Source organism: Podarcis muralis, chromosome Z, assembly GCF_964188315.1.
Source record: "Podarcis muralis chromosome Z, rPodMur119.hap1.1, whole genome shotgun sequence".
In the NCBI taxonomy this organism is placed as follows: Eukaryota; Metazoa; Chordata; class Lepidosauria; order Squamata; family Lacertidae; genus Podarcis; species Podarcis muralis.
The window spans coordinates 9544355-9568032 of NC_135673.1; the positions used below are offsets into that span (position 1 = coordinate 9544355).

General features: G+C 48.2%; 2 protein-coding genes across 20 annotated transcripts in view; one reads left to right on the forward strand and one right to left on the reverse strand.

Moving 5' to 3' along the window:
* SLC31A2 (solute carrier family 31 member 2) overlaps positions 1 to 23678 on the forward strand; it is a 989995-nt gene that overhangs the window by 658496 nt on the left and 307821 nt on the right. The gene's annotated exons all lie outside the window — the stretch shown is intronic.
* Positions 1 to 23678, reverse strand: part of EHMT1 (euchromatic histone lysine methyltransferase 1) — a 139884-nt gene that overhangs the window by 16582 nt on the left and 99624 nt on the right. For 18 of the 19 annotated variants that reach the window (XM_077922313.1, XM_077922312.1, XM_028714986.2 and 15 more), the window contains 12 exons: positions 20936 to 21079; positions 18778 to 19004; positions 16552 to 16719; positions 15273 to 15355; positions 14014 to 14120; positions 12974 to 13096; positions 9148 to 9249; positions 8334 to 8438; positions 6071 to 6225; positions 2828 to 2995; positions 1911 to 2055; positions 603 to 680 (listed from right to left, as the gene is read on the reverse strand). In XM_077922313.1, coding sequence (XP_077778439.1) covers positions 603 to 680; positions 1911 to 2055; positions 2828 to 2995; positions 6071 to 6225; positions 8334 to 8438; positions 9148 to 9249; positions 12974 to 13096; positions 14014 to 14120; positions 15273 to 15355; positions 16552 to 16719; positions 18778 to 19004; positions 20936 to 21079 — 1605 coding nt within the window. The remainder of the gene's footprint in view (positions 1 to 602; positions 681 to 1910; positions 2056 to 2827; positions 2996 to 6070; positions 6226 to 8333; positions 8439 to 9147; positions 9250 to 12973; positions 13097 to 14013; positions 14121 to 15272; positions 15356 to 16551; positions 16720 to 18777; positions 19005 to 20935; positions 21080 to 23678) is intronic. The other variant, XM_028714981.2, reaches the window with a different exon arrangement.

The following is a 23678-nucleotide window of genomic DNA, read 5'->3' on the forward strand; positions in this document are numbered from 1 at the left end:
CTCAGTTCATTGGTCCATCTAGCTCAGTACTGTCTACACTGACTGGTAGTTGTGCTACAAGCCTTCAGAGGTGGGGTACTTTTCTACCCCAACCTGGAGCTGCTGCTGGGGACTGAACCTGGGTCCTTCCTCAGGCAAAGCAGAAGCACAGACACTGAGCTACAGCCCTGCCTCTGAAAAAGCTTCTGCTCACCTTCCCCCAAAGAGCTACAGTGCTGCTGTTGCTCCCCAACATCTCACCTGTATGTCTCCTACCCCCTCAATACTGCCCACAAGCATTCTCATAGATTCTTCTGCAGAAGCAATGAGTCCAAATCAAGCCTCAAACCCTCTGTGACTCCCCTAGGAAATCAAACTATGCATTTCAAGGGGAAAGGATTATGTCTTTCAGCTGACCCTGCACATTGCACTAGGCAGGGTGGAACTTGGAGGAGTAAGAACAACTTAATTTGCAAGTGGGAGAGATAACCCATCTGAGGATTCCCCTTCTCTTAACAGGGAAGAGGAGCTCCCCCCTAGGCCTGAGCAGTAGTGATCCCCCCAGTCCCACCACCCACACCCTCCAAATCCACAAAGCTGAGAAAGCAGGCAAATGTCCTCACCTTGTCATACCAGCAGCGCATACTCAGCTGTCCACACAAGCAGTTGCTGGAGGAGCAGTCGTCTATGCACACACAGTACTGCAAGCAAAAGAAGCAAGAAGCAGCAAGTCACACGTGTGTGTATGTGCCTATAATCCAAACGTTTGCATGATGCCGGCCTGCAAGGAGCTGACCCACCATAGGGCTTGTGGGGCCCAGCTAGTTGATCTACGAAGAAGCATCGTGTAGGCTTTGCATGTCACTAGTGCGTAGTGCTGGATAAAAGGGTATTAAAAAGGAGGAGGGATCCTGATGTAAAAGCCAATGAAGGTTCTGGAGCTCAAGCTCTCTGTCAGATGGGGGAAATACCAAATATCTGGGGCCCCGTTAGTGGGGTGAGGGTTTTAGGAAGGCAATGGACATTTGTCAGGATGGACATCTGTATTCTGCAATCTTATTCTAGATCAGGGCTGAGGAACTGGATTCCAAGTGGTAGTGGATCCTGAGCTCCTTCACCCACTGCAGCCCAAGTCTGAAAGGCAGGTGGTGTAAAACTGCCTGCCAATCACCTCACACTGCAAGGGCATAAGAGGACTCATCTTTGCCTGTCCAGGGCTGCAAGGGCACAGCACTCCACAATCCCCAATGATCAGCTGATCGCCAGCATTTCCAAAGTGCTGTGCGCAGGGTTATGCAGCTGCCGCCAATCATCTGACCGTCTACAAGCCCCGTTTTGCTCCAGTCCCGTTCTTAACCTGCTCCACAGCTTGAGCCATAATAGACATTGGGAGGAGGGTAGGTGGAACTGGCTATTCTATATTCACATTCCATGATGAGCTCCTAAGTTCCAAAAGGAGATGACAGAGGAAGAAAAACTGAGTGCATCAGTTCCCACACAAACTGCAAAGGAGTAAAGGGAGTAGACAAGAAAGAGGAGGAGGGGATTGAGCAGCCTGCTCAGGTGTGAACTGAGCAGAGAGCACCCTCTTTCACGACAAGGAGAAAGGGGAGAAATCTCAGGTGTTAAGTCCAAACAGTTTTTATTTCAGGAGGGCTTTTGCACCATGAATGCTGCTTTGGGGTTTTCAATCTATGTTTTAAACTCTGGACATTGTACTGTATATCGTATTTTTGTTTTATTGCTATGGCCGATGGCTGATGCAATTAAAGATTCATTCATTCATTCATTCTGGACATTGTATGCCTTCCTTTCTTTTCTTCATAAGCCACCTCAAGAAACGTGTGCAAAGTGGGCTATCATATAAATAGCAGGAGAGAGAAAAGAAAAAAGGGAAGATCAAAAAGGTAGCTGCAAGCAGCCTGTCTAACCTGCAAATGAGTAATGTTCCTATCAATGTGCATGGGGGACGTCACACAATTCTGCGAAACGTATTTGTAGTCGCTAGGACAGGGCTCGACGTCGACAGAATTGATGCAAGGAATCGGGATCCGCTCATAACCCCGGGCAATGTCTCTGTCGCAGCAGGGAGAAGAAAATAATCACTTTTAAACTACAAGAATAAAAGATACACAAAGCGAGAGCACTTCCCTGTGTATTGTCTCCAGTGCTAGGGCTGCTTAGAGTAGACCCACTGAAACCAATGGATGCAACAAATCCATTCATTCCAATGGGTCTACTCTAATAGAACTTAGTTGGGTACAACTCAGAGTCATCCTAAAGCAGGCATAGGCAAACTCAGCCCTCCAGATGTTTTGCGACTACAATTCCCATCATCCCTGACCACCGGTCCTGCCAGCTAGGGATCATGGGAGTTGTAGGCCAAAAACATATGGAGGGCTGAGTTTGCCTATGCCTGTCCTAAAGCAATAAATGAACCAGTATGACATTGCTTTTAATTACTGAAGAAGAACCCTGTTGGAGCAGGACAATGGCCCATCTAGTCCTGCATCTTCTTCTCATAGTAGCCTCCTGGACTCCTGTGGGAAACCTGCATGGAGGACCAGAGGACAAGAGCACTCTCCCACTACTGTGGTTTCCAGCAACTGATATTCAGAAGCATCACTGTCTCTGACTGGGGAGGCAGAGCATACTGACATTTCATCTTGGTGTTTCCAAACTAGAAAATCTGTAGCCAAGACTCTCTGAATGACCCTTTGCCACCAGAGATCCCTGTTTTTTGAATTACACATTTGGTTGCCCAACATTAAGCTTGTCACTAGGGCACTCCAGAGTTGCATCGGCATTGGGCAGTGGCCTATGGGTGGGGCAGGCAAACCTCTCACACCTGCTCAGTATCTTCTCCACCTGCATGGGCTTGTCAGGTATCGAATCCTTGAGGGTCTTGTTCATTTGCAGAGCAACCCAGACTTGACTGTTGTAGCTCGAACACTGCAGGGGAGTTTCGCCTTCTTTGTTTTTCAGGGCAACGTCCGAACCACGTGAAAGAAAGAGGCTGCAAGATGAGGGGGAAAGAGGGTGGGAGTCAAAAAGATGTGAAACTAATGTAGCCCTAAGTCATCTAGCAGCTATCTTTATATATGACTTTTAGAAGACATCTCAAGGCAGCCCTGTATAGGGAAGTTTTAATGTTTGATATCTTACTGTGTTTTTTTACTTTGTTGGAAGCCGCCCAGAGTGGCTGGGGCAACCCAGTCAGATGGATGGGGTACAAATAAAATTAACATCACCACCACCACCACTATAGCTCAGTGGTTAGAGCATCTATTTTGCACACAGAAAGTCCCAGTTTCAATCTCTGGCCTCTCCAGGTAGGGCTGGGGTGGTCTCCCTGCCTGAAAGCCTGGAGAGCTGTCAGCTTAGTTAATGCCAAGCTAGATGAATCAATGGTCTGACTCAGTATAAGGCAGCTTAAAAGTGGAATGACGCAGAGAGCGTTCCAGTGGTCAGACAGAGAGGCCTGGAGTGAGGTCCCTCTAATTGTGCAGTCAGAAGGAATCACCACTGAATTCAATGTAGCATATACCCAGATAACTCTTCACAGGATTGTGCAGAATTGCTGTATATTATACACAATGAAGCCTATCAATGTATCTAATGGATCAATACAGCTGCCTGCCTAACTCTCCTTGGGTGGCTAGAGGAGTAGTCACCAAGAGGCACTGGACTTCAAAACGTGCACCACCTTTCCCCAACCTGGTGCTCTCTAAGTGCTGCTCGACTGCAGCTCCCATCAGCGTCAGTAGCCAGGAATGATGGGAGAGGGGTTGCATTCCAACATCTGGAAGACACCAGATTGGGGGAGGCTGCACTAAGCCCTTGAACCTGGGGGACCTTCTTCTGCATCCCAAGCATGTGTTCCACCACTGTGCTCCAGCCATTCCCCTTCACACAGTTGAAATGGACCTGTCTAAGAGGAAGCCCTTTCCATGTTTTAGGTGGCCAACTGCTCTATCACAGGGGAGGCTCTCTGAATCTTATTGGATGCCTGACTCCCATGAACCACAGTCAGCATGGCCTATGGCAGAGGTTCTCAACCCTTCTGAGTCCATGGGTCCCTTGACCAACTACATTCTTTCTGTTGCTCTCCTGTGAAGAAACACACTCACGCCTCAGGAGCCCAGTTATGTTGCCCCTTGCCTGCAGAGCTGGCACCCTCCTGCCTCTTTCCCTTGTGAAGGGTTCCTTCAGCTTTGCCTCTTCTCCTCTCCACTCCTTGGGAGTAGTTGCAGCAGTGGTGGTGGTTGCTGCCACTACACCAGCAGTCCCTGGTCTCTAAGGCACCCCAAAGAGAGGCACTTCCTCACGCCACCTCACAGGGACCTGGGAAGTGGATGCCCCTGGTCAAAGGCAGCTGAATGTGAGGCCAGCAACTTACTCATCTCAGGAGGCAGCAATGGCACCATTCACTTAGGGAGCTTGTAGCCAGGGCCACTGCAATGAACAGCCGTGAGAGCTTCTGGGAGGTAGAGACACAAGGGGGCATCAGAAGAGGGAGGGAAGGAAGGAGGGATGGAGGCCAGTGCTGCCTGCAGCACACCTGACTATCATTCAAGGCACACCAGGGTGCTGAGGAGCACTGATTGACAACCACTGCTCTATGGTTAGGGATGGTGACAGCTGTAGTCCAACAGCATTTGGGGGCAGAGGGAGCACAGGCTCCCCATCGCTAAAGGCCCAGGTAGTCTGACCTGATACATGAGCAATAACATTAGCATCTGGAGGTTTGCCTGCTTGATAAACACTTAGGGGGCAACCTAAGGCTGCTTTGCCCTCCAGTGGCAGAAATCGCAGCACTATTGGTTGCAACTGTTTGCAGAATGGCAGTCAAATGTACTGCTCCGATGCCAGAGTTTTTTAACAAAAGCAAATAGCAAAGCACTGCTCTCTTCCTGACTTTTGGCATTTTTAAGAACGTAAGAGCCCTGCCAGATCAGTCGAGAGGTCCTTCTGGTCCTGTCTCTTGGTCTCACAGTGGCCAAACAGATGCCTCAATGGGAAGCCTGCAAGCAGGACCTGGGTGCAACAGCACTATCCCCGCTTGCGATTCCCAGCAACTGGTATTCATGGGCATACTGCCTCTGACAGTGAAAGCAGTATATATTACATAAATACCCTTGTTTCATGCTCAGATTCAAGTGGCTTGCCTGAGGCCATGCACTTGGCCTTTGAATGCACAATTCTCAGACTGAGATATAATGTTTAAACGTCTACCCTGTGTGCAATCATTTAATAAAAAAGATTGACAACAAGCCCAAAGCAGGACCTGAGTGAAACAGGGGTTTCTCAACTTGCAATTCTCGGGTACACTGCCTCTGACGGTGGAGGGGAGAACGTAGCCATTGTGGCTGGCAGCCACTGACTTACTCCTCCTCTATGGATTTGTCTAACCTTCTTTCAAAGCCATCTAAACTGGAGGTAATCACTACCTATTGTGGAAGCGAATTCCAAATATGTGCTGTGTCATCCCCCAACCCCTTTTAAAGCCACAATAAGAAAGAAATTTAAAGGAGTTTTGGTTCGGCCGTGAAAGAAATAGATAGGTACAGTAGGCGTGGCTCGATAAAAACTGTTTCTTCAATGCTCAGCTTTTCCGGTGTTGTGAGACTAAGAAAAACTTTTTAGTGTACAAAATTGTGCATTTGGGGAAAGCTTTTATACACCTCTATCATGTTCAGCTGCTCCTGCCAACCTAGCAGTTCAAAAGCACGTCAAAGTGCAAGTAGATAAATAGGTACCACTCCGGCGGGAAGGTAAACGGTGTTTCCGTGCGCTGCTCTGGTTCGCCAGAAGCGGCTTAGTCATGCTGGCCACGTGACCCAGAAGCTGTACGCCGGCTCCTTCGGCCAATAAAGCGAGATGAGCGCCACAACCCCAGAGTCGGCCACGACTGGACCTAATGGTCAGGGGTCCCTTTACCTTTATCATGTTCAGCAGAGGCTGAGTGGAAGAAATGGGAAGGTACCACAAGGCATCACCCTTGCCCGTCCATCCCGGGAGCCTCCCCCCTGCCCATGAGGAGGGCAATGAAGGGAGAGGGGGGGACTCCTGGGGGGTGGGGCATACTTACACCACACACTCGTAGCGGTTCTCTCGGGCCGCGATGTGCAGTGGGGAATCTCCGTGGATATTCACTGCGTGCAGGTCACACTTAGCAGCCAGCAAAATTTCCGCAATGTCGACGCACCCCGAAAAAGCAGCCCAGTGTAAACAAATGTTCTCCTCCTGGAAATTTGGCAGGGGGGAGGACAGAAAGTTTAGTGTGCTCATCCTTGGCACCAGGGAGGGGGGGGACTACCCTGTCCTTAAGCTCTTGTTCCCTGCAGTACGTGGGCTGCCTTTTCTAGGCTGCTCAAGCTGTGCTTTCAGGCATGTGAGGCAGGGAGCTCCCAGCAACAGCCGCCTCCGAGTTCACTGAGGATGGTGGGGGAGGGGGAAGCTTGAAGCGAGGGCTGCCCTCATTGCCTTATAAGGACAGATGAGTCATTTGTCTGCAGGTCGCAGCATGATCTGGGTGAATCCATGGGGAGACGCTGCCACAGACACGAAGGTATTAGCAGAGGAACTGTGTGACCCAGACATGTAGGACACCCGTGGAAGTCTCGAAAAGACAAGTCCCCCTAGGGGGGCCAGCAGCTGGCAAATTTGTAGAGGGATGGAGGGAGGCAGCAGTGCCTCCACCATCCTCAGTCAGAGGCTGCCTCTGGGCAACCCTTGATTGCTCCTGGCTGCAAAGTTTCCCTCCAGATCTGGAAAGATTTGAATACTGATTGGCCTGCTGCAGAAAAGGGCTTTTTTAATCATTTGAGCCTGTGGATTTTTCTACTGTTGCTCAGCTCTGGAGAGCTGCCTGGAACCCCTCCTGGGCTATTATTAAGGGCTCTACTAGGACAAATCTTTCACAGGGTGGGAGTGGAGGAACAGAAACAAGACCAAATCTCGTCTTCCCTATCACATCATAGGCCAAAGCTGTTAGCAGCTAGGCCCTGGAGCGAGAGGGTGTTTTCCTTGAGGGCTCTGCTCCCCCATCTCAATGAGACTCAGCAAATGAGCCTCATCCTGCAGAGATGTTCAGTGGCAACAGAAGTGGTTGTGTCTGCTCTGTGCTTCCTCTGCCAGCCTGGTGTTCAAGGCATAACCTTGTTGATACTGAAATACAGGCTTTCCAGACAAATGCTCTTGTGGACATGGGAGAAGTAGGACCTTGGCGCTGACCAGGGCCCCTGACACACCTGTGTGTCACCGCCACCTTACTACCTGTCTGTTTGTTTGGCATTAGTCTAAAGAGAGACCTGTGCACAGACAAATGCATATGTATAGGCCATGGGTGAGGAACTTGAAGTCCAGGGGCCTTGTTGGACTCTGACCATGCCTCTTGCTTGTCTGCATGGAAGACAGAGAAGGAGTTTATGAGTTGTGTGGAATCTAGCCTCTTGTGCAAAGGGAAAATGTGCATTTGTCCCTCCACCTACTTTTGCATCTGGCTCCACTCACCACTTGTGTATATACTTCCAGGAATGCTGCCCAGAAGGAATGTGGACCTTTGGCCGAGATAAAAAAAATCCCCACCCTTGAATCAGAGGCAGATGCCAACCCACTCACTGTTCCACCTGAAAGATTTGTGCAAACCTATAGCCCTTGCTGGCGAGTAAGCCTTGCCAAACATGGCAAAAGTTACTCCTGAGTAAACAGGCTCTGAGTTGCTCTTGTTATAATGCCCAACACTGCTCTTGAGCTGAAAAAGGTTCCCCTCTTCCCTGAACCACAATCCCTGGGCCAATCCTGGTTCTCAATACAAGGAAGAGTGTTAATTGGGAAGGGTTTTCCCCGCCCCAAGGGAATGTGGCCAGCCTATAACTTCTAGCAGCCAGATTGACCAGCGGCCAGTGATGACGAGAACTATAGTCCAGCAACACGCAGAGCAGTATTCATGAATTCTGGGCCCCCAGGTGTTGTACTGCAACTCCCATAATCCTTCATCATTAGCTAAACTGGGTGGAGATTGAGGGAATGACAAACGCAGCAACATCTGGGGACCCAACCCAAAGTTGAAGAGCGAACCTAGCGGATCACAGGTTTCCCACCCTGGGTCTAAGGAGCAGCATTCTATACTGCATGTAAGGAATGGAGAATGTCCCTATTTAGAAAATGCATTTCCTCCTGAGGGCGGGGCAGGGGGCTCTTAAAGAGTATGGATGGGGAACCTGGTGCCCTCCAAATGTTGCTAGACTCCAACCCCCACCATCCCCAGCAACGATGGAAACTGCAGTCTGACCAGGCCTGACAATTTAAACTGCTACCAAATACTAAGCAGAGCAGAGCCCAAGACTTACATTGTCCCGGATGTTGATGTCTGACCCTTTGGCCAGCAGCAGCTTCACCAGCTCAACGTGTTTGTACTCAGTGGCCCATATCATTGGTGTCCAGCCTCCATCATCCTGGGAATGTAGGAAGAACCCAGCTCGATCAGACCCCAAGCTCCATCTGGTGGCAGCCCAGGTGTGGGGAACCTCAGGCCTGCAAACTTCAGGCTGTTGCACTAATCACTCCAAACATGTGTGCTCCCGTACTGCATTAAGACAGTCCAGGAGTGGAGAATGTTGGCTATGCAGAACATCTCCAGGTTCTATTACTACTACTAGGCTGCAGTCCGCAGGTATGTTGCACTTCCACCAGCAGCAGAATGTGGTATTACCATACCTATCTTGCGTAGCTCCAGACCCCAGAGCAGGGAAGGGGAACCTCAGGTCCTGCCCCTTGGGACTCTCCCCCAGGCTACACCCTTCACCAGCCCTGCCTTGCAACCTCCTTGAGTGTTTTAGCCTGGCTGGAACACGTTCTTGAATTCTAATAGCGCCTCTTGCTCACCTGGTTGGAGGACAGAGAGGTTGTGTAGAAGCTAGTCTACTGTGCTAAGGTAAAACCAACATTAGTAGCTCCACTCACTTTTGCCTCTGGCTCTGCCCACCAGTGGCACATGGCCCTTGGAAGGTTGCCCAGAAGGGAGTGTGGCCCTAAAGTTGAAAGGGTCCCCCATCCCAGCATATGGGAGTCTAGGGAGGGGGCATTTTTCTGAGTGTGCAAGTGTCTGCCACACACGGCTCATTGTCCTGATGCTTTGGAAGGACTGTATGGGCAGCAGCTTACCTGGCAGTTGACATCCACCTGCTCGTTGCACAGGAGGTACTGCACCACGTCGTAATGGCCCTTCTTGGCTGCCAGGTGCAAACAGGTGGAACCTTCCGCATCCTGAACAAGGACACACAAAAGCAGGAATATGTATCACTTCAAGTCACTGGTATGTTTTCAGTGTGGATTTCTGGAAGAAAGCACGCTGGAAGACAGAGCCTAAATAATATGACCCATCAAGCTGAGTGTAGGCCCTCAACCCAATACGTTTGCAGTAGAAATTGCAGAGTTCAAGCCACTGGTCCATCTAGTTCTGTATTGTCTACACTGACTAGCAGCAGCTCTCTAGGATTTCAGGCAAGGGACAGCCCCAGAACTACATGGAGATGCCAGGGATTGAATCTGGGACCTTCTGGAGGCAAAGCAGATGCTCTACCACTGAGCTAGAGACCCATCTCAAAGAGAACATATATATAGTCCCAGGCCACTGGTGCATCAAGCTCAGTATTGTCAACACTGACTGGCAGCAGCCCTCCAGGCATTTCTCTACTGATGCCAGGGATTGAAACCCTCTTGCAATCAGGGGCAAAACTTAAATTTTTGCAAATTTATTCAGGGAGGGGTCTTAAAAACGTTTTGGGGTGTGAGGAATTTTAATCTTTTATTTTGGTGATTGGACAACATTTAGCTGGTAAGTCTACGTTTGATAAGGAACATAAACTGCTTTCAGAAAACTGAAGAATTTTTATGTTATCTTCTGAGAATATCAGGTAACGCTCAATAATAGTAATAATAATAATAACTGCAGGTACTTGGCAATCATTTTAAATGATTCCTATGCAATTTTACACACGTTTTACTTAGCAAGCAAAACTAAACTATACTAATTTAACTAAAACAAATTTTGAACTCCCGGGTCACGTTACAACCTTTTAGCGTCCCTCATTTGGGGAATCTGAAAGCTTAAAAATTTGACACGCCCTATTGCTGAATGCAAAGTGGATGCTCCACCACCGGTCACACTTCATTTTTTGTCAGAGCAAATATAAATACTTGTTGGGCTGGAAACAGGAAGGAGGTGGGGCTGTTGACTGTAATGCCTTGATAATCCCTTTGCTAAAGAGGTATTGTGGGATATCCTGCAGGAAAGGAGAAGAAACACAGGCAACAGAATGAGCAGGTAGAAAGCAGGGATGGCAAGAAGCGCTACTGTGCACCAGTCTTTTCAGGCCAGTCTCCCCTTGCTGCACTGGTTTAAGGATAGGGTGGTGAAGGTTATTTAAGCAGAGGCTGAATGGTCATCTGTTGGGAATGCTGTAGATGCATCTTGTGTTGAGAAGAGGGTTGGAATAGAGGACCTCTAAGGTCACTTTCCAAATCAACGAGCCTAAGCTGGCACATCTAAAAATGTGATTCCCCCCACTTCTTAGCCTCAAGTGACACGAGACTATTCTACCACCTCAGTAGCACAGCCGCTCATGCCCACCTCATTCTGGCAGCCATGCACACAGCACTGATCCACTGATCGCCAGGGAACTTAAGCCCTATCCCTCAGAGGCTCACCTCCACCTGCAGGGCATGGCATGCTGCCCCTGTCTGAAATCTATTATCTCTGGCTCTCCTACTAACTCCTGCTCATTAGCAATTGAAGTCATATGGGCTGCTTTTTTTGCAGGGTGTGTGTGTGTGTGTGTGTGTGTGTGAGAGAGAGAGAGAGAGAGAGAGAGAGAGAGAGAGAGAGAGAGAGAGAGAGATCAGGTCACCATTCAAGGATGATTAATAGGCTACAGGAATTGTACACGAATAAACCAGTCTAGATTCAGGTTTTGTTATATAGCAGGGGTGGGAAGATTTGCCAGCCAGATGGCCGTGCTCCTCTCTAGGCAACTTTCTAGCGGCCACATGCAAGAGGTGGACAGGGCCAGAAGTAAAAGTGGTGAAGGTAACAGATGTTGATTTCCCCACACTTTCCTTGTTATCCTCCATATGGGGAGCAAGATAGCCTGGTGTCTGTGAGAGCCCTCCCCTGCAGAGCACACTGATTGGCTGGGTATATAAGGGGCGAGAGCAGCACCTTGAATTTAGCCTGGTGGCTAATTGGCAGCCGGTGCTCCCAAACCTCAGCTTCCACCAGTCACAACTAGCACAGCCGATGGTCAGGGTTAATGGGCTCGTAGTTTAATAATGGCTAGATGTTTCCACTCAGAGAAAGAGGGAGGTCCTGCTAGCATGTCTGCTGCCCTGTGACGTTTGTGGAGCAGCATTGCATGTGGGACATTTTCTTTCGTGGCCCCAATGGTGCAGAATGCCCTCCCATCCGAGGTGTGTCTGGCCTCATTGCTGTATCCATTTTCATGTCCTGCCAAGGCAGACCTTTCTGCTCAGGCTGAGGCAGTGGAGGGTGAGATCAGGCTATCCTTCAGTAGCTAACTGACAGCCAGTGCAATTCTTGCAGCAGCAGAGTAACATGGTGGAATGTGCAGGTCTCTGTCCTTAGCATTTACCATGGCCCCAGGTGTATCCCACACACTAAATCTCAAAATCTTGAGGCTGGAGGGAATGGCTAGGTGACCGCCTGCGAGCACAAACTGGCCTGTTGTCATCCATGCTACAGCTTGCCACAAGCGAAAAGGAAGAAACAGCAAAGGGAAAAATGAGGGGTGTGTTTGATATGTTGTCCATGCTCTGAGACCTCTAGGTTAGATTACTGCAATGTGTTATACATGGGGCTGTCTCTGATGATGGTTTGGAAACTTCAGCTGGTGCAGAATTCAGCGGCCGGAATACTCACCATGGCAAGATGGTTTCAGCATATAAGGCCAATTCTGGCCCAACTGCACTGGCTGCCACTTGGTTTATGGGACCAATTCAAAGTGCTGGTTTTGACCTATAAAGCCTGAAATGGTTCAGGACTGCAAAACCGCAAGGCAAAACCCTCCCCAAATGAACTGATTTGGACCCTTCTTAGTATGCTCCCTCTATGCAAGGACTGAAGGGTAACAATACAAGAATGGACCTTCTCTGTGGTGGTTCCCCATCTGTGGAACCTTCTCCCCTGGGACGCTTGCCTGGCCCCTTCTTTACATATCTTTAGGCAGCAAGCAAAAACATTCTTCCTCTCCCTGGCCTTTGGCTAATTAAACAACCTATGGCCTTTCAAACCTTGTGGGGAGAGAGCATATTGTTTTCTTTGCTATTATGTTATTTATTTTTGTGTTTTTATACTGCAAACCACCCTGTGATCCTTAGATGAAGGGCGGTATAGAAATTGAATCAATCAATCAGCCAATAGAGTCCCTGGAACTGCTTTAAAATTCTCTGTCCTAGGACATTTTTTTTAAAAAAAGATTGCAAACAACCTGCAATCTTGCGACAAGTAGCTCATTGCAAATGAGGGCAGAACACCACACCATGTCCTGGTCTGCACGTCACACTAAGCCAATTAGTGTCTCAGAACACACACACACGAGTGTGTGGACTCTCAGAAAGGAGATTGCAGCTGCTTTCCTCCTCCCAGTCACTCTGCTGACAAAAGATAAGGTTCAGTTTAGCACGTCATCGGAGCCAAGGATTGTGCTTTAGCTCTTCCAGACAGACCACAAGCTGCAAAGCATATGACAAACCCTGGTTATGGGTCGTGGTTAGTCTGGGGAAATCTAAACCATGAACCCAGGTTTTGATGATGACATAGCAAAGTCACTGCTTAGCTCAGCCAGAGCAGCAAAGTGTCCGCTCTCTCCTCTCAGAGCCTGTGTTGCCTGAGCATTTGCACTGAGTCATATTCTGACATGCCAATGAGACCATTGCCACCTTAGATATAAAAAAATCCAGACGCCATCAGTACCCTGGGATCCACTAATGCTCCAGCCTTGATGAGGTATTTCACAGTCTCCAGGTGGTTATTCTCTGCTGCTTCCATAAGCGGGGTCCTCTGGTCCTGAGAGCAGGTGTCTATATTAGCGCCAGCCTGTGCCAAGACAGATACACATGGTAACAGTTACTGCAGAGAGTCACACAGCTGGGCTCATGGCCGATTAACAACTTATCCTGTGTCACTAAGAAATATGCAGCTTCCTGTTCCCCTGAGCCTATGGCTTGGGCCAATGCGACCCGAAAGCAGAGAAGTTCATCAACACAAAATGGAGTAAGTCACATTGTCATTCATCTAGTGCACTGGGGAGGCTAACCTGTGGCCTTCCATATTTGCTATTTGTGGAATTCTCTGCCTGGGGAGACTCACCTGGAGCCTTCGTTATCTATTACCAGGCACCAGGCAAAAACTTTCCTCTTTACCTTTGGCTGATTAAGCAATCTTTGACTTTTTATATGTGTCAGGGAGTGGGTGTGTTTGTTGTTGTTATGTTATGCTTTTTGTGTTTTTATACTGCACTATAATATTTGGGTGAAGGGTGTTGTATAAAAAAAAAACAAAAAAAAAAAACACACACACACACACACACACAGCCTTATGGCCGGATAAGGATTCAAACCTGGGTGTCTCAGGTCCTAGTCTGGCACTCTAACCTATACCACACAGGCTGAAAGGTTAATTAATTCTCTCTTTTAAAAGGGCAGCCAAAACACCCTGTGAAAACCTCAGAGGGGTCCTTAGCATCCTATCAATTCACACTTAACTAAAGTCCCAGATCAGCATGACTCATCCCTAGCAGGATTTCGCAATACGTTCCTTCTAAACTAGAACAGGCTCAGCATCTGTTTAAGTGGAAGAATAGAAAACCTGAAACCACTGGTTGATTGGACAGGGACGGGGCTTCTGCAGTGGGAGTTGGCAGAGAGATGCACTGGCAGGAGCAGTGACAAGGAAACACACCCACCCTCTTGACACCCCCCCCCCAAAAAAAACCCTAAAAAACTGGGATAAACCTGGATCAGCATGTGGCAAACGTCCATGTGTCCTGACTCCGCTGCTGCATGGAGAGGAGTTCTCTTGTTCTGGTGTTCCATCTTGAAGTTTGGATCGATCCCATCCACTACAAAACAAACACAGGCCCACAGTGTAAAGTCAAGGGGAACAGAGTCATAGGAAGGCTGTTTCTGATGGAGCACCTGGAGCAAGATTGTATCTGATTCCTTGATAATCTTGGCTATCTGGAGGGGATTATCAGGAAGCCTCCATAGGCAAACAGAATTGCCCCATTACACAGCTGGGATACCAAATAGTCTCGTGACCTACAGGAGACGGTCCTGATGACAGCAAAGACTTTTTCTCGCTCAGGATTCTGCCACAGTTGTGAGGCAGCCTCCCACTAAAGGAACAGATCACACCTGGGATCATCACACCTTAGCTTAATAAGCAGAGATATGAATTGCTCTTTTGGCCACAAACACAAGTAAATCGACCAATCTACCTGGAAGCCTTCTACTGGCTATATTTTATTTACTTGTTATTACATTTCTAGCCCACCTGTCCTCCAAGGAGCTCAAGGTGGCACAAAAACTTCTCCCCCTCCCTGGTTTATCTTCATAAGGACCCTGGGAAGTAGGTTAGGCAACTGGTCCAAGAAGTTTCATGGCTGAGTGGGGAGGCGAACCCTCATCTCCCAGGTACCAAGTCCAACACTCTAACCACTACATCACTATGCTTTCTATGGTTACCCATGCTGTCCAAATTTGATAAGCTATGGTTTGCAAGAAGACTAACCTGTACCCTTGAAGCTGGCTAAGCATCCTGGTTCTTCCAACACTGTTAACTGTAGGTTTCCCAGTTCAGGTGAAATGCAAACAAGCTACGGCTATGAAAGGTTTCAGTTCAGCCTTTTTGCTGCTGGAGCAACTACAGAGCTTGGGGTTCCCCAGAGCACAACCAGAACACTGGCCTGGCCTACTTGAACCCCACTTTTATTCTACACCCTGGTTGAGCCTTGCTCCACCACAAGGCAGAACAATATAGCCCTGATATAATTGCCCTGACATAACTGAATACTTTGGGAGGGGGTTCAACTGAGGTTTCTTTCTATGAGCCTTCTGGTGAAGTCTTGGCGCAAATACTCTCTTCTAAAGTGCAGTCCCTTCCTCCTCCAAGGCATCAATCAAGGCTGCATTCTCAGCAGGAGCAAAACTCGCCTCTGCCATGTGATGGGAGTTATCCATCAGTTAAGAAAAACATGGGGGAAATCACTTACCCAGCATGAGAAGAACCTTCTGCAGCTCCCCTTGCCTGGCAGAGAAGTACAGCTGCTTTGAGTGAAACCGTAATTTCTTGGGTCTGTCAAAACAGTTATTACTAGTATTACTGAAGGGTTTTTAACATCTCCTCCCGCCCCCCACCCCCACCCCAGCTTTTTAAAAAATCCTCACAACAACTCTATGAGGTAGGGATGCTGAGGTGACAGTGAGTGGCCCCAAGTAACCCAGTGAGCTCAGTGGTGGCCGAGTGGAGATTTGAACTCGGCTCCCCCATGTTATTGTCCACACCACACTGACATGAATCCAATGTATAGGACTGGTGCATTGCCCTACTGACAGATGACCATAGTCACCCAGTTGGCTGAGGTCTACTTGCATGGTCAACTTTTTTTTTCTGCTTCTTTTAACTCTTTGTTCATTATGCTCATTATCCTGCTTCTAAATAGACTGATCAGTTCCACACCCATGTAACATCAACAAGTCAACCAAGGCTATTTCTGTTTGCTTATTTCTTGTTAAAAGAGCAAATAACGCTCTGCTAGTTGTTATTTTTTTTTTAGCTAAGCTCAGTGACTGGGTTTCTTAACTGCCTGATAAATTATCAGAATTTGGTGACAAGAATTTAGGCAAGTATGGTCCTACATACAAAAGGCTGGTTATTATTATTTATTAACAACACGATTTTTTAATCGCCTTCTAAACTATTGTCTCAAGGAGGTTTACACACACACACACACACACACACACACACACACACACACAAAATTAAAAACAGTTAAACGCACACACAAAAATGCATTTAAAGACAAGACTAAAACACTAATGAGCAGGTCTCCTGGCAAAGACCCGATTTATTCAGCTAGAAAGGTCTACTGGAACAAAAATGTCTTCAGTTCCTTCTGGTAAGTGCAGGTAGCAGGCACCTGTCGTATCTGAACAGGAATGCTTTGCCACAGAACCTCCACGCTCTCTCCCCCGGATACCATAGCCTTATACTGAATGTAACCATATAATCTGTTATATGGTTATATTATAATTTGTTATAATCTGAACAAAAAAGAGATTGTGCAATCTTTTGTACTTTGTGAAAATCTTTAGTAAAATTATTTTTAAAAGAGAAAAGAAAAGAACAGGAGAAGCCACACCAAAAGCCTTTCTCTAAGTTACTGCTGAATATGTCCTGGCTTCCAAGAGACTGACTGGGCCCACACCCAGGTAACATCCACAAAAACTACCAAGACAATTCCCATGGGGCGACAGCCAGCTCATTCTTACTTTTCGGAATCTAGGGCGATCAAGGCGCTTTCCAAGGTTTCTTTCACTGGTCCCTGGGAGAGACAGGCTGGGGCAGGTTTGGGAAAGGCAGATGTCCCGGCCAAGTCAAATCCCTCAGCAGACGAAGTCTCAGACCGGACTTCTTCAGACAGCTGTGCTCCAGTCCCACTGTGACCAAAAAAAGAGGAAGGGTTAAGGGAGGGCCGTAGCATTTGCTTTGCATGATGTGGGTAGCCCACATGTGCCCACCTGACTGCTTCGATTGGGGCAACTGGCACAGCTAAAGGTGCCGCATAACACCTGTTCCACATTTGTAAGCACTTGATTGCTTAGTATGGCAGCACCTACACTTTGGAACTCCCTGCCTGTTGAGATCAAGCAGGTGCCTTCACTGTTCTCTTCCTGCTACCTGCTAAAAACATTCCTGCTTATACAAGCCTACCCAGGTGGCTTAGAAAGCTCAGGTGATTTTATCTGTTTCAATACTTTAACCTTTGCATGTTCTAAAGCATGGTTGTGAGTTTTTCTTGGTTTTACTGTCTTGTCTTTTGAAAACCACTTTGAGATTTTTCAGAGTTAAGTGGTATATAAATTTTATGAAATAAATGAATGGATGGATGAATGAATGAATGCAAAAGGTCTCAGGGTCAATCCCAGGCAGCTCTACATGGGGCTGGGAAACACTCCCTGTCCAAAAACCCTAGAGCAGCGGTTCTCAACCTGTGGGTCCCCAGATGTTGATGGACTACAACTCCCATCATCCCTGAGCTTTGGCCTAGCTAGCTAGTAGTGATGGGAGTTGTAGTTCAACAACATCTGGGGATCCACAGGTTGAGAAAGGCTGCCCTAGAGAGCCACTGCCAGTCAGTACACTGAGCTATGTGCACCAATGGTTTGACTTAGAATAAGGCAGCTCCTTATGTATTTTAAGGGAGCACAAAAGGCCGCCTTCCTGCAGAATGGACTTTCTGATAAGATGGTATCTGCAGAAGAATCTAACCTGAAGACAGCAGGAATCAATTCAGTAAATATAAGGGGCAAGACGAGCATCTGCTTTGCATTCAGAAGGTCCCTCGCTCAGTCCCTGGTTCCATCCCTAGAAACCAGGGAGGCTGCTGCCAGTCAGTGTGGGCAATCCTGAGCTGGATGGGCCAGTGGTGACTCAGTATGATGATGCTTTCTCTGTTATAAATGCACACTTCACAAACCATTAATAACACTCTCGCATTTTGCATCAAGCAAGGAAAAAGATGTAGGCTTTAAAGGCAAATAGTTTGCAAATACTCAGTAGCATCACACCATTCTTTTGTAACCGCTCCACCTAAAATCCTTCTCTCCATTTACTGTGTGGTCCATCTCTTTTTAGCAGAAAGGCAGAGAACATGGACAGCACAGCCCTCACTGGATTGCTTCCCTTCAGGCTGCAGGTAGGAGAAGCAGCTTACCTAGATCCGTCCCTCGCTATTAAAAAATAATAACTCTCACAGCAGAAAGTTAACATGTGAGGCAGAAGCACATAGTTCTTCTCCCTGTGACTTGCGAAGCTTGAGTTTATAATGTAGGAGCAAAACATGCAACCTGCCTTCCTACAGGATGAAGTGTTGCATTCCAAGAGAGCCAAGTGCATAGCGCATCCTACGGGAGACTTAATGGCCAGAGAGAGGATGGCATTTGAGGTCACAGCTTTGCAAGTGGATTCTGTGGACGGCTGTCAGCTGTTGCAAACTTGGCTGTGAGCAGCAAGGCAAGGCATACCAAACAGGGTAGCACTTCACAAGGCAGACCTGGGGTGAGGAACCTTCTCCACCCCAAAGGGCCACATTCCTACCTGGGCAACCTTCCAGGGGCCATGTGCCAGCGGGGCCAGAGGCAAAATTGGTGGGGGCAAAAAAGTGCACATTGTTAGCTTCGCACAGTCGGCTTGCTTCTACGCACCCTCACCATAAAAAACACACACACAAAAAAAACACTCCTCTCTGTCTTTCATTCGGACAGAGCTCAAGCACACATTCCAGCAAGGGAAGAAGGGTGTACAGTAGGGCTGGTGAGGACGTGTGTTGTGCAGCAGGTACCAGGGAACATTTTGCCCTGGACCTGACACCTCCCTAACCCTCTCATTCTTGAAAGAGTGAAAATGAACAGAAAGGAACAACAATGCTGAGCATGGCTGGGGAGGTGGGCAGTGGGCCCCAACACATGCTCAGCACCGCCACCCTCTGGACTCACCTTCCGGTTGTCGTGTCTGCCCTCCCCTCAGAAGTCCCAGCTTTCTTCAGCTCGTAGCTCAGCGGAAGCGTGGAGGTTGTGTCCGCCTTTGCTATAGTCACTTCTTTGGCCTTCGAGGCCTCTTCCCCACAGTGTGGGCAGTAGCTCGTGCCTTTGACCTGGGAGGCACAATCCCTGTGGAACCGGTGGGAGACGCTGCTTTCTGGCTGGCACTCCATGAAAGTGCCCTGGTTAAAGAAAAGAGACACAATGCAAAGAAGGAATGTCCGTGAGTTACACATCTCCAAGTGGTGCCTCTCCTTTGGCTGAGGTTTTTCAACCTCTACCTGCTGGAAAGTACCGTCCTTTGATTGCAGAAGACCTTAAGAAGAGCCCTGCTGGATCAAACCAAAGGCTCACCTGGGTGGTCCAGCATCCTGTTCTCACAGTGGCCAACCAGATGCCACAGTGGGAAGCCTGTAAGCAAGACCCGAGCACAACAACACTCCCTACTTGGCCTCCCGAACCATAGTGCCTGCAATAGCGGAGGTAGAATATAAGAAGGGCCCAGCTGGATCAGGCCAAAGACCCATCAAGTTCTTGATGGGTCTTTGGTGCTAAGTGGCCAACAGGTCTACTTAGCACTGAGTTATTCCCTTCTGAGAGAGGGAGCTGCCTCGTAAGAGCAGGGATGGGGAACCTGGTGCCCTCCAGGTGCCGCTGGACTCCAACACCCATGGGCCATAGTCAGCTTGGTCAATAGTCAGGGATGGTGGGAGCCGAAGTCTCTTAACAATATTCAGAGGGACACAAGTTCCCTAACCCTGCAACAGAGACAACTAGATGCCCTATTGCTTGTCATGAAGTGGTCAGTGCCACAAATCAAAGCCTCTATCCTACACAAAAGTTTTGGCTTTCATCCAAAGCTGATACACTGACATTTATTGACATGAGTAACACAGGCTCATTATTTTCGATGAATTGACAAGTATTGCTGGATGCCACCCTTTGATTTCAATAGGGCAGGAAATGTCCTCCAGGCATTGCTGGGCTCCAGCGAACTCCAACCATCCCCAGCCAGCATGGCCAATTATCAGGGATGATGAGAGTGGCTGGCCCACAGCTTCCTGCATCTCTTAGGGCAATGGTGAAAAATTCACCCTGAGCCAGAAAGAAATACTGTGTGGGCTGTAGGATTGCCAGATTGAAAGCTAGAAAAGAGTCATATGACACAACAGAGGCGGGGCTTCTAGTCCAATCTCCCCGTGGATGCAGGAAATCCAAAGATTCAGACCATCCCCAAACAGGTGGCTTGTAGTTCTACAGTGAGCTCTGCTTGTAGTTCTACAGTGAGCTGAGGGACAGCCCTCCATCACTCAAAGGTCAAGGATAGGTAAGGTCTAGACTTCCAGCATGGTCAATGGTCAGGGATGGTGAGAGCTGCAGTCCAGCAACAGGTTCTCCAAACCCGCATTAGTGTGTGCCCCTCCTGCCACCCCAACCCCACCACCACATTAAAGAATGCGGCAACCTCAGAGTGCAACAATCTCCTACAACTAGGGGAGGTTTTGAACCTGTGTTTTAAGAAAACTTGCTCATACACAATATGACATCCTGGAAAGTGACTGCCAGATCAGAAGCAGCATCTAGTAACCTCCAGATGTTGCTAAACTACAACTCCCATCAGTCCCAGTCAGCACAGGAAATGCTCAGTGACAATCGGAGTTGTAGTCCAACAGTATCTGTGATGCACCGTAATGGCTATCCCTGCTGTAGGCAATACTGAGCTAGACTGACTCTTGGTTTGACTGAGTCCTACGTTCCTACAATAGAGTTTGCAAACCCATACCGCAGAGAAGGGATGGGGAGCCTGTGACCTTCCACACACCATTGGACTTCAGCTCCCATCATGCCTGACCACTGGCCATGCTGGCTGGGGCTGGTGGAAGTGGTAATCCAGCAGAACCTGGAGGGTCACAGGCTCCCCACAACTGCCACATAGCTTTTTACCTTGCCTGCATTTCAATAATTCTTTTTGTCCTCTTTAAAGAATGCAGCAAAAGTGGGGAGCAAAGTAGCAAGTGCCCTTTCCTACAAAGGCCGCTATCATTCTTTCTCCTGCCAGCCCAGCACAAACACCCCTGGCCCACGCACCCTCCGGCCCAAAAGAGAAACTTACCGCAGTGCAAAAGAAGCCACAACCTGGACAGCACTGATGCTTCACCATCCTCCCTCTGTGGTCCTCACAAAGTACCAAGAACTGGACTTTGTTAGAAGGGCGCATCAGCTCATATTTCAGCACCTGGCTTGTGCAACGGCTTAGCTGGAGGAGGAAAAGACGTCATTCTTGGAGAGTGCACCAGAGAGAGGGGGGGACAAACTCTTCTTCTCTGCTATGCTGTGCTGTGCATTGAGAGTTCACACACTGAACTGACTGAACTGAAAGCCCCCATTTCAAAGACATGCACACCAAGCAGCTTAATGATATGATATGAAGTATTAGCACGAGAAATGTTCCACTTTACTCTCTTTGGCACATGGCTGTAGGACGAGGACTAAGCACAGTTCCAGAATCACCAAAGGCAAGCCACGTGGGAGCAACGTCTTCCACTTCTTGCTCAGTCCTGTTTAAAGAAGAGGTGCGTTGCACCAAGAATCGCCAAAGCAGCACATGCAGGCACAAGTGTGTCTGCCAGTACCTCCTTATGGCACCTGCAAAAGGCCTCACCATTTATCCCCCCCCCCAAATTTGCTCTTTCTATTCAGTTCCTGTTTGCATCGGCCCTGCCTTTCCTGAACTGAACATCCTTTTAAACATGCTCACATTTCACTGGAGGCCAAGTCTGGGCACACATCCTCCCTCCCATTCTAAACAAGGGAAAGGAGCAAAGAGCTTCGCTCTGAGTGAGTGCAGTGGTGACTGATGTAGCTGCCTTTTTCCTAATTGATGAGGGTGGATTTCGGGTGGGGTGGGATGGCTTCCATCATGTCACCTCTTACTCGCCTTTAATCCATCTTTAATCTTTACTTGCCTTCCATCATGTCACCTCTTACTTGCCCTTAATCAAAATTAAAAAGTCCCTTTTCACTCCATTCCCTTGATCACTTTGGTTGCCCTTTCCTGAACATTTCCCAACTCTACAGTATCTTCTTTTGAGTTGAGGCGATCAGGACTGTACACTGCACATCACTTCATTTCTCTACATTTGATGTCTGGCACCTGAACATGTGAGCTCAAATTCAAAACAGTCTGTTATAGCCTAATCGCTCGTGCAAGTCATCACTTGATGTCAGGAACACAGGAAGCTTATGTAGACTCAAGTCTATGCTGGCCAGTAACTGCTCTCCAGGGTTTCAGACAGGAATCTCTCATAGTCCTACCTGGAGATGCCTGGTCCCTCTGGAACATAGGATGTTTCCTCATACAGAGCCAGAGCATTCACTCATCTACTGCCTACAGCAGCTCTTCAGGGTTCTAGGCAGGGGTCTCATACCTGGGATCCCATACCTGGGATCAGACCCTGTAGGCAAAGCAGATGCTCCACCACTGAATCACAGCCCTTCCCTTAAGAGCAGTTTTCTCTTGTACCTGTTGCAGTCATCAAGGGATGACTGTGCACACATGAACCAGCCCTAGCACTTCCTTCCTGAACATTAATATGCCTGAAATTGTACAAGAAGGGCACCTGCACTTGGGCTTCCAAAAACCCTCTGTGTTTTTCTGTCCACTCTTGTTTGAACATATCGTGCCCCCTGGAAACACCCTATTTTAAAGTGGGAAGTTATTGCTAATAAAATATGTGGGGGAAGGAAAAGATGTAACTTGCATTCCTAAGAACGTAATAACCCTTTATTCTTCACTCCTCCTAAGTATACAAAAGCCATTAGAATCTGGACTTCATCCATCAGGGATTAGAACTGGAACTCCTTAAGGCTGTTAAGAAGAGAAAGAGCCATGTAGCCCAGTGTCCTGCTTTTACAATGGAAAACTGGATGCCTATAGGAAGCCCCCCAAAAGGGCCTGAGCACAACAACACTCTCTACATATGCAACTGGCATTCAGAGGCACCCTCTCTCCAGCAGTAGAGGTAGAACACAGCCACCCTTCTTCCCAAACACAGATCTGAGAAAGCACCCAGCCTAACTCTTTGGCCCTGTTTATCAGTCCTGAGGAGATGCAATCCAAGCCATAGTAGCAGGAGAAGAATCTGCTGTTATCTCCTTGACCACAGGCACTCATTAGATCTTGGCTCCCCCGGCGGTGGCTAATTGAGAAACTACGGGGTGGCAGCTGTTGGCATGCAGTCTGCAGCAGCATCAGAGAACTTTACTGGGCCACAGAACAGCCAGTGGCAGCGGACTAAATGGAGGGAGCTCATCAGAGACAGCACTAGAAAGGGAAAGAGTGGGGAGGGGAGGTGGGAAACACAAGCATAGGACATATGCAAGATCTGGGGGTTGGGGAGACAATCCCTGTGCAAACCACAATTATTTCACCTGGAACTTTGTGAAAAGTGTAAGGTATTGACGTACCTCATGGGCTGCACAATGCAGAAGAAACCAAGGCATCCACATTCCACCCCAACTTAATTTGTTGTGCTTTGGTTATGCACCCATGCACAAAACATGGGAGGTATTATTATTATTATTATTATTATTATTATTATTATTATTACTGCTACTACTAGGCAAAACAAAACAGCAAATTCCAGCAAAGAGGCGTGTCTCGTGCTCTTAAGAGTGAGCTAAAGCAGTGTTTCCCAACCTTGTGCCTCCAGATGTTTTTGGCCTACAACTCCCATCATCCCTGACTAGCAAGACCAGTGGCAAGGGATGATGGGAATTGTAGGCCAAAAACAGCTGGAGGCACAAGGTTGGGAAACACTGAGCTAAAGCATTAGCTACCTCTGTGCAGGAAAGTT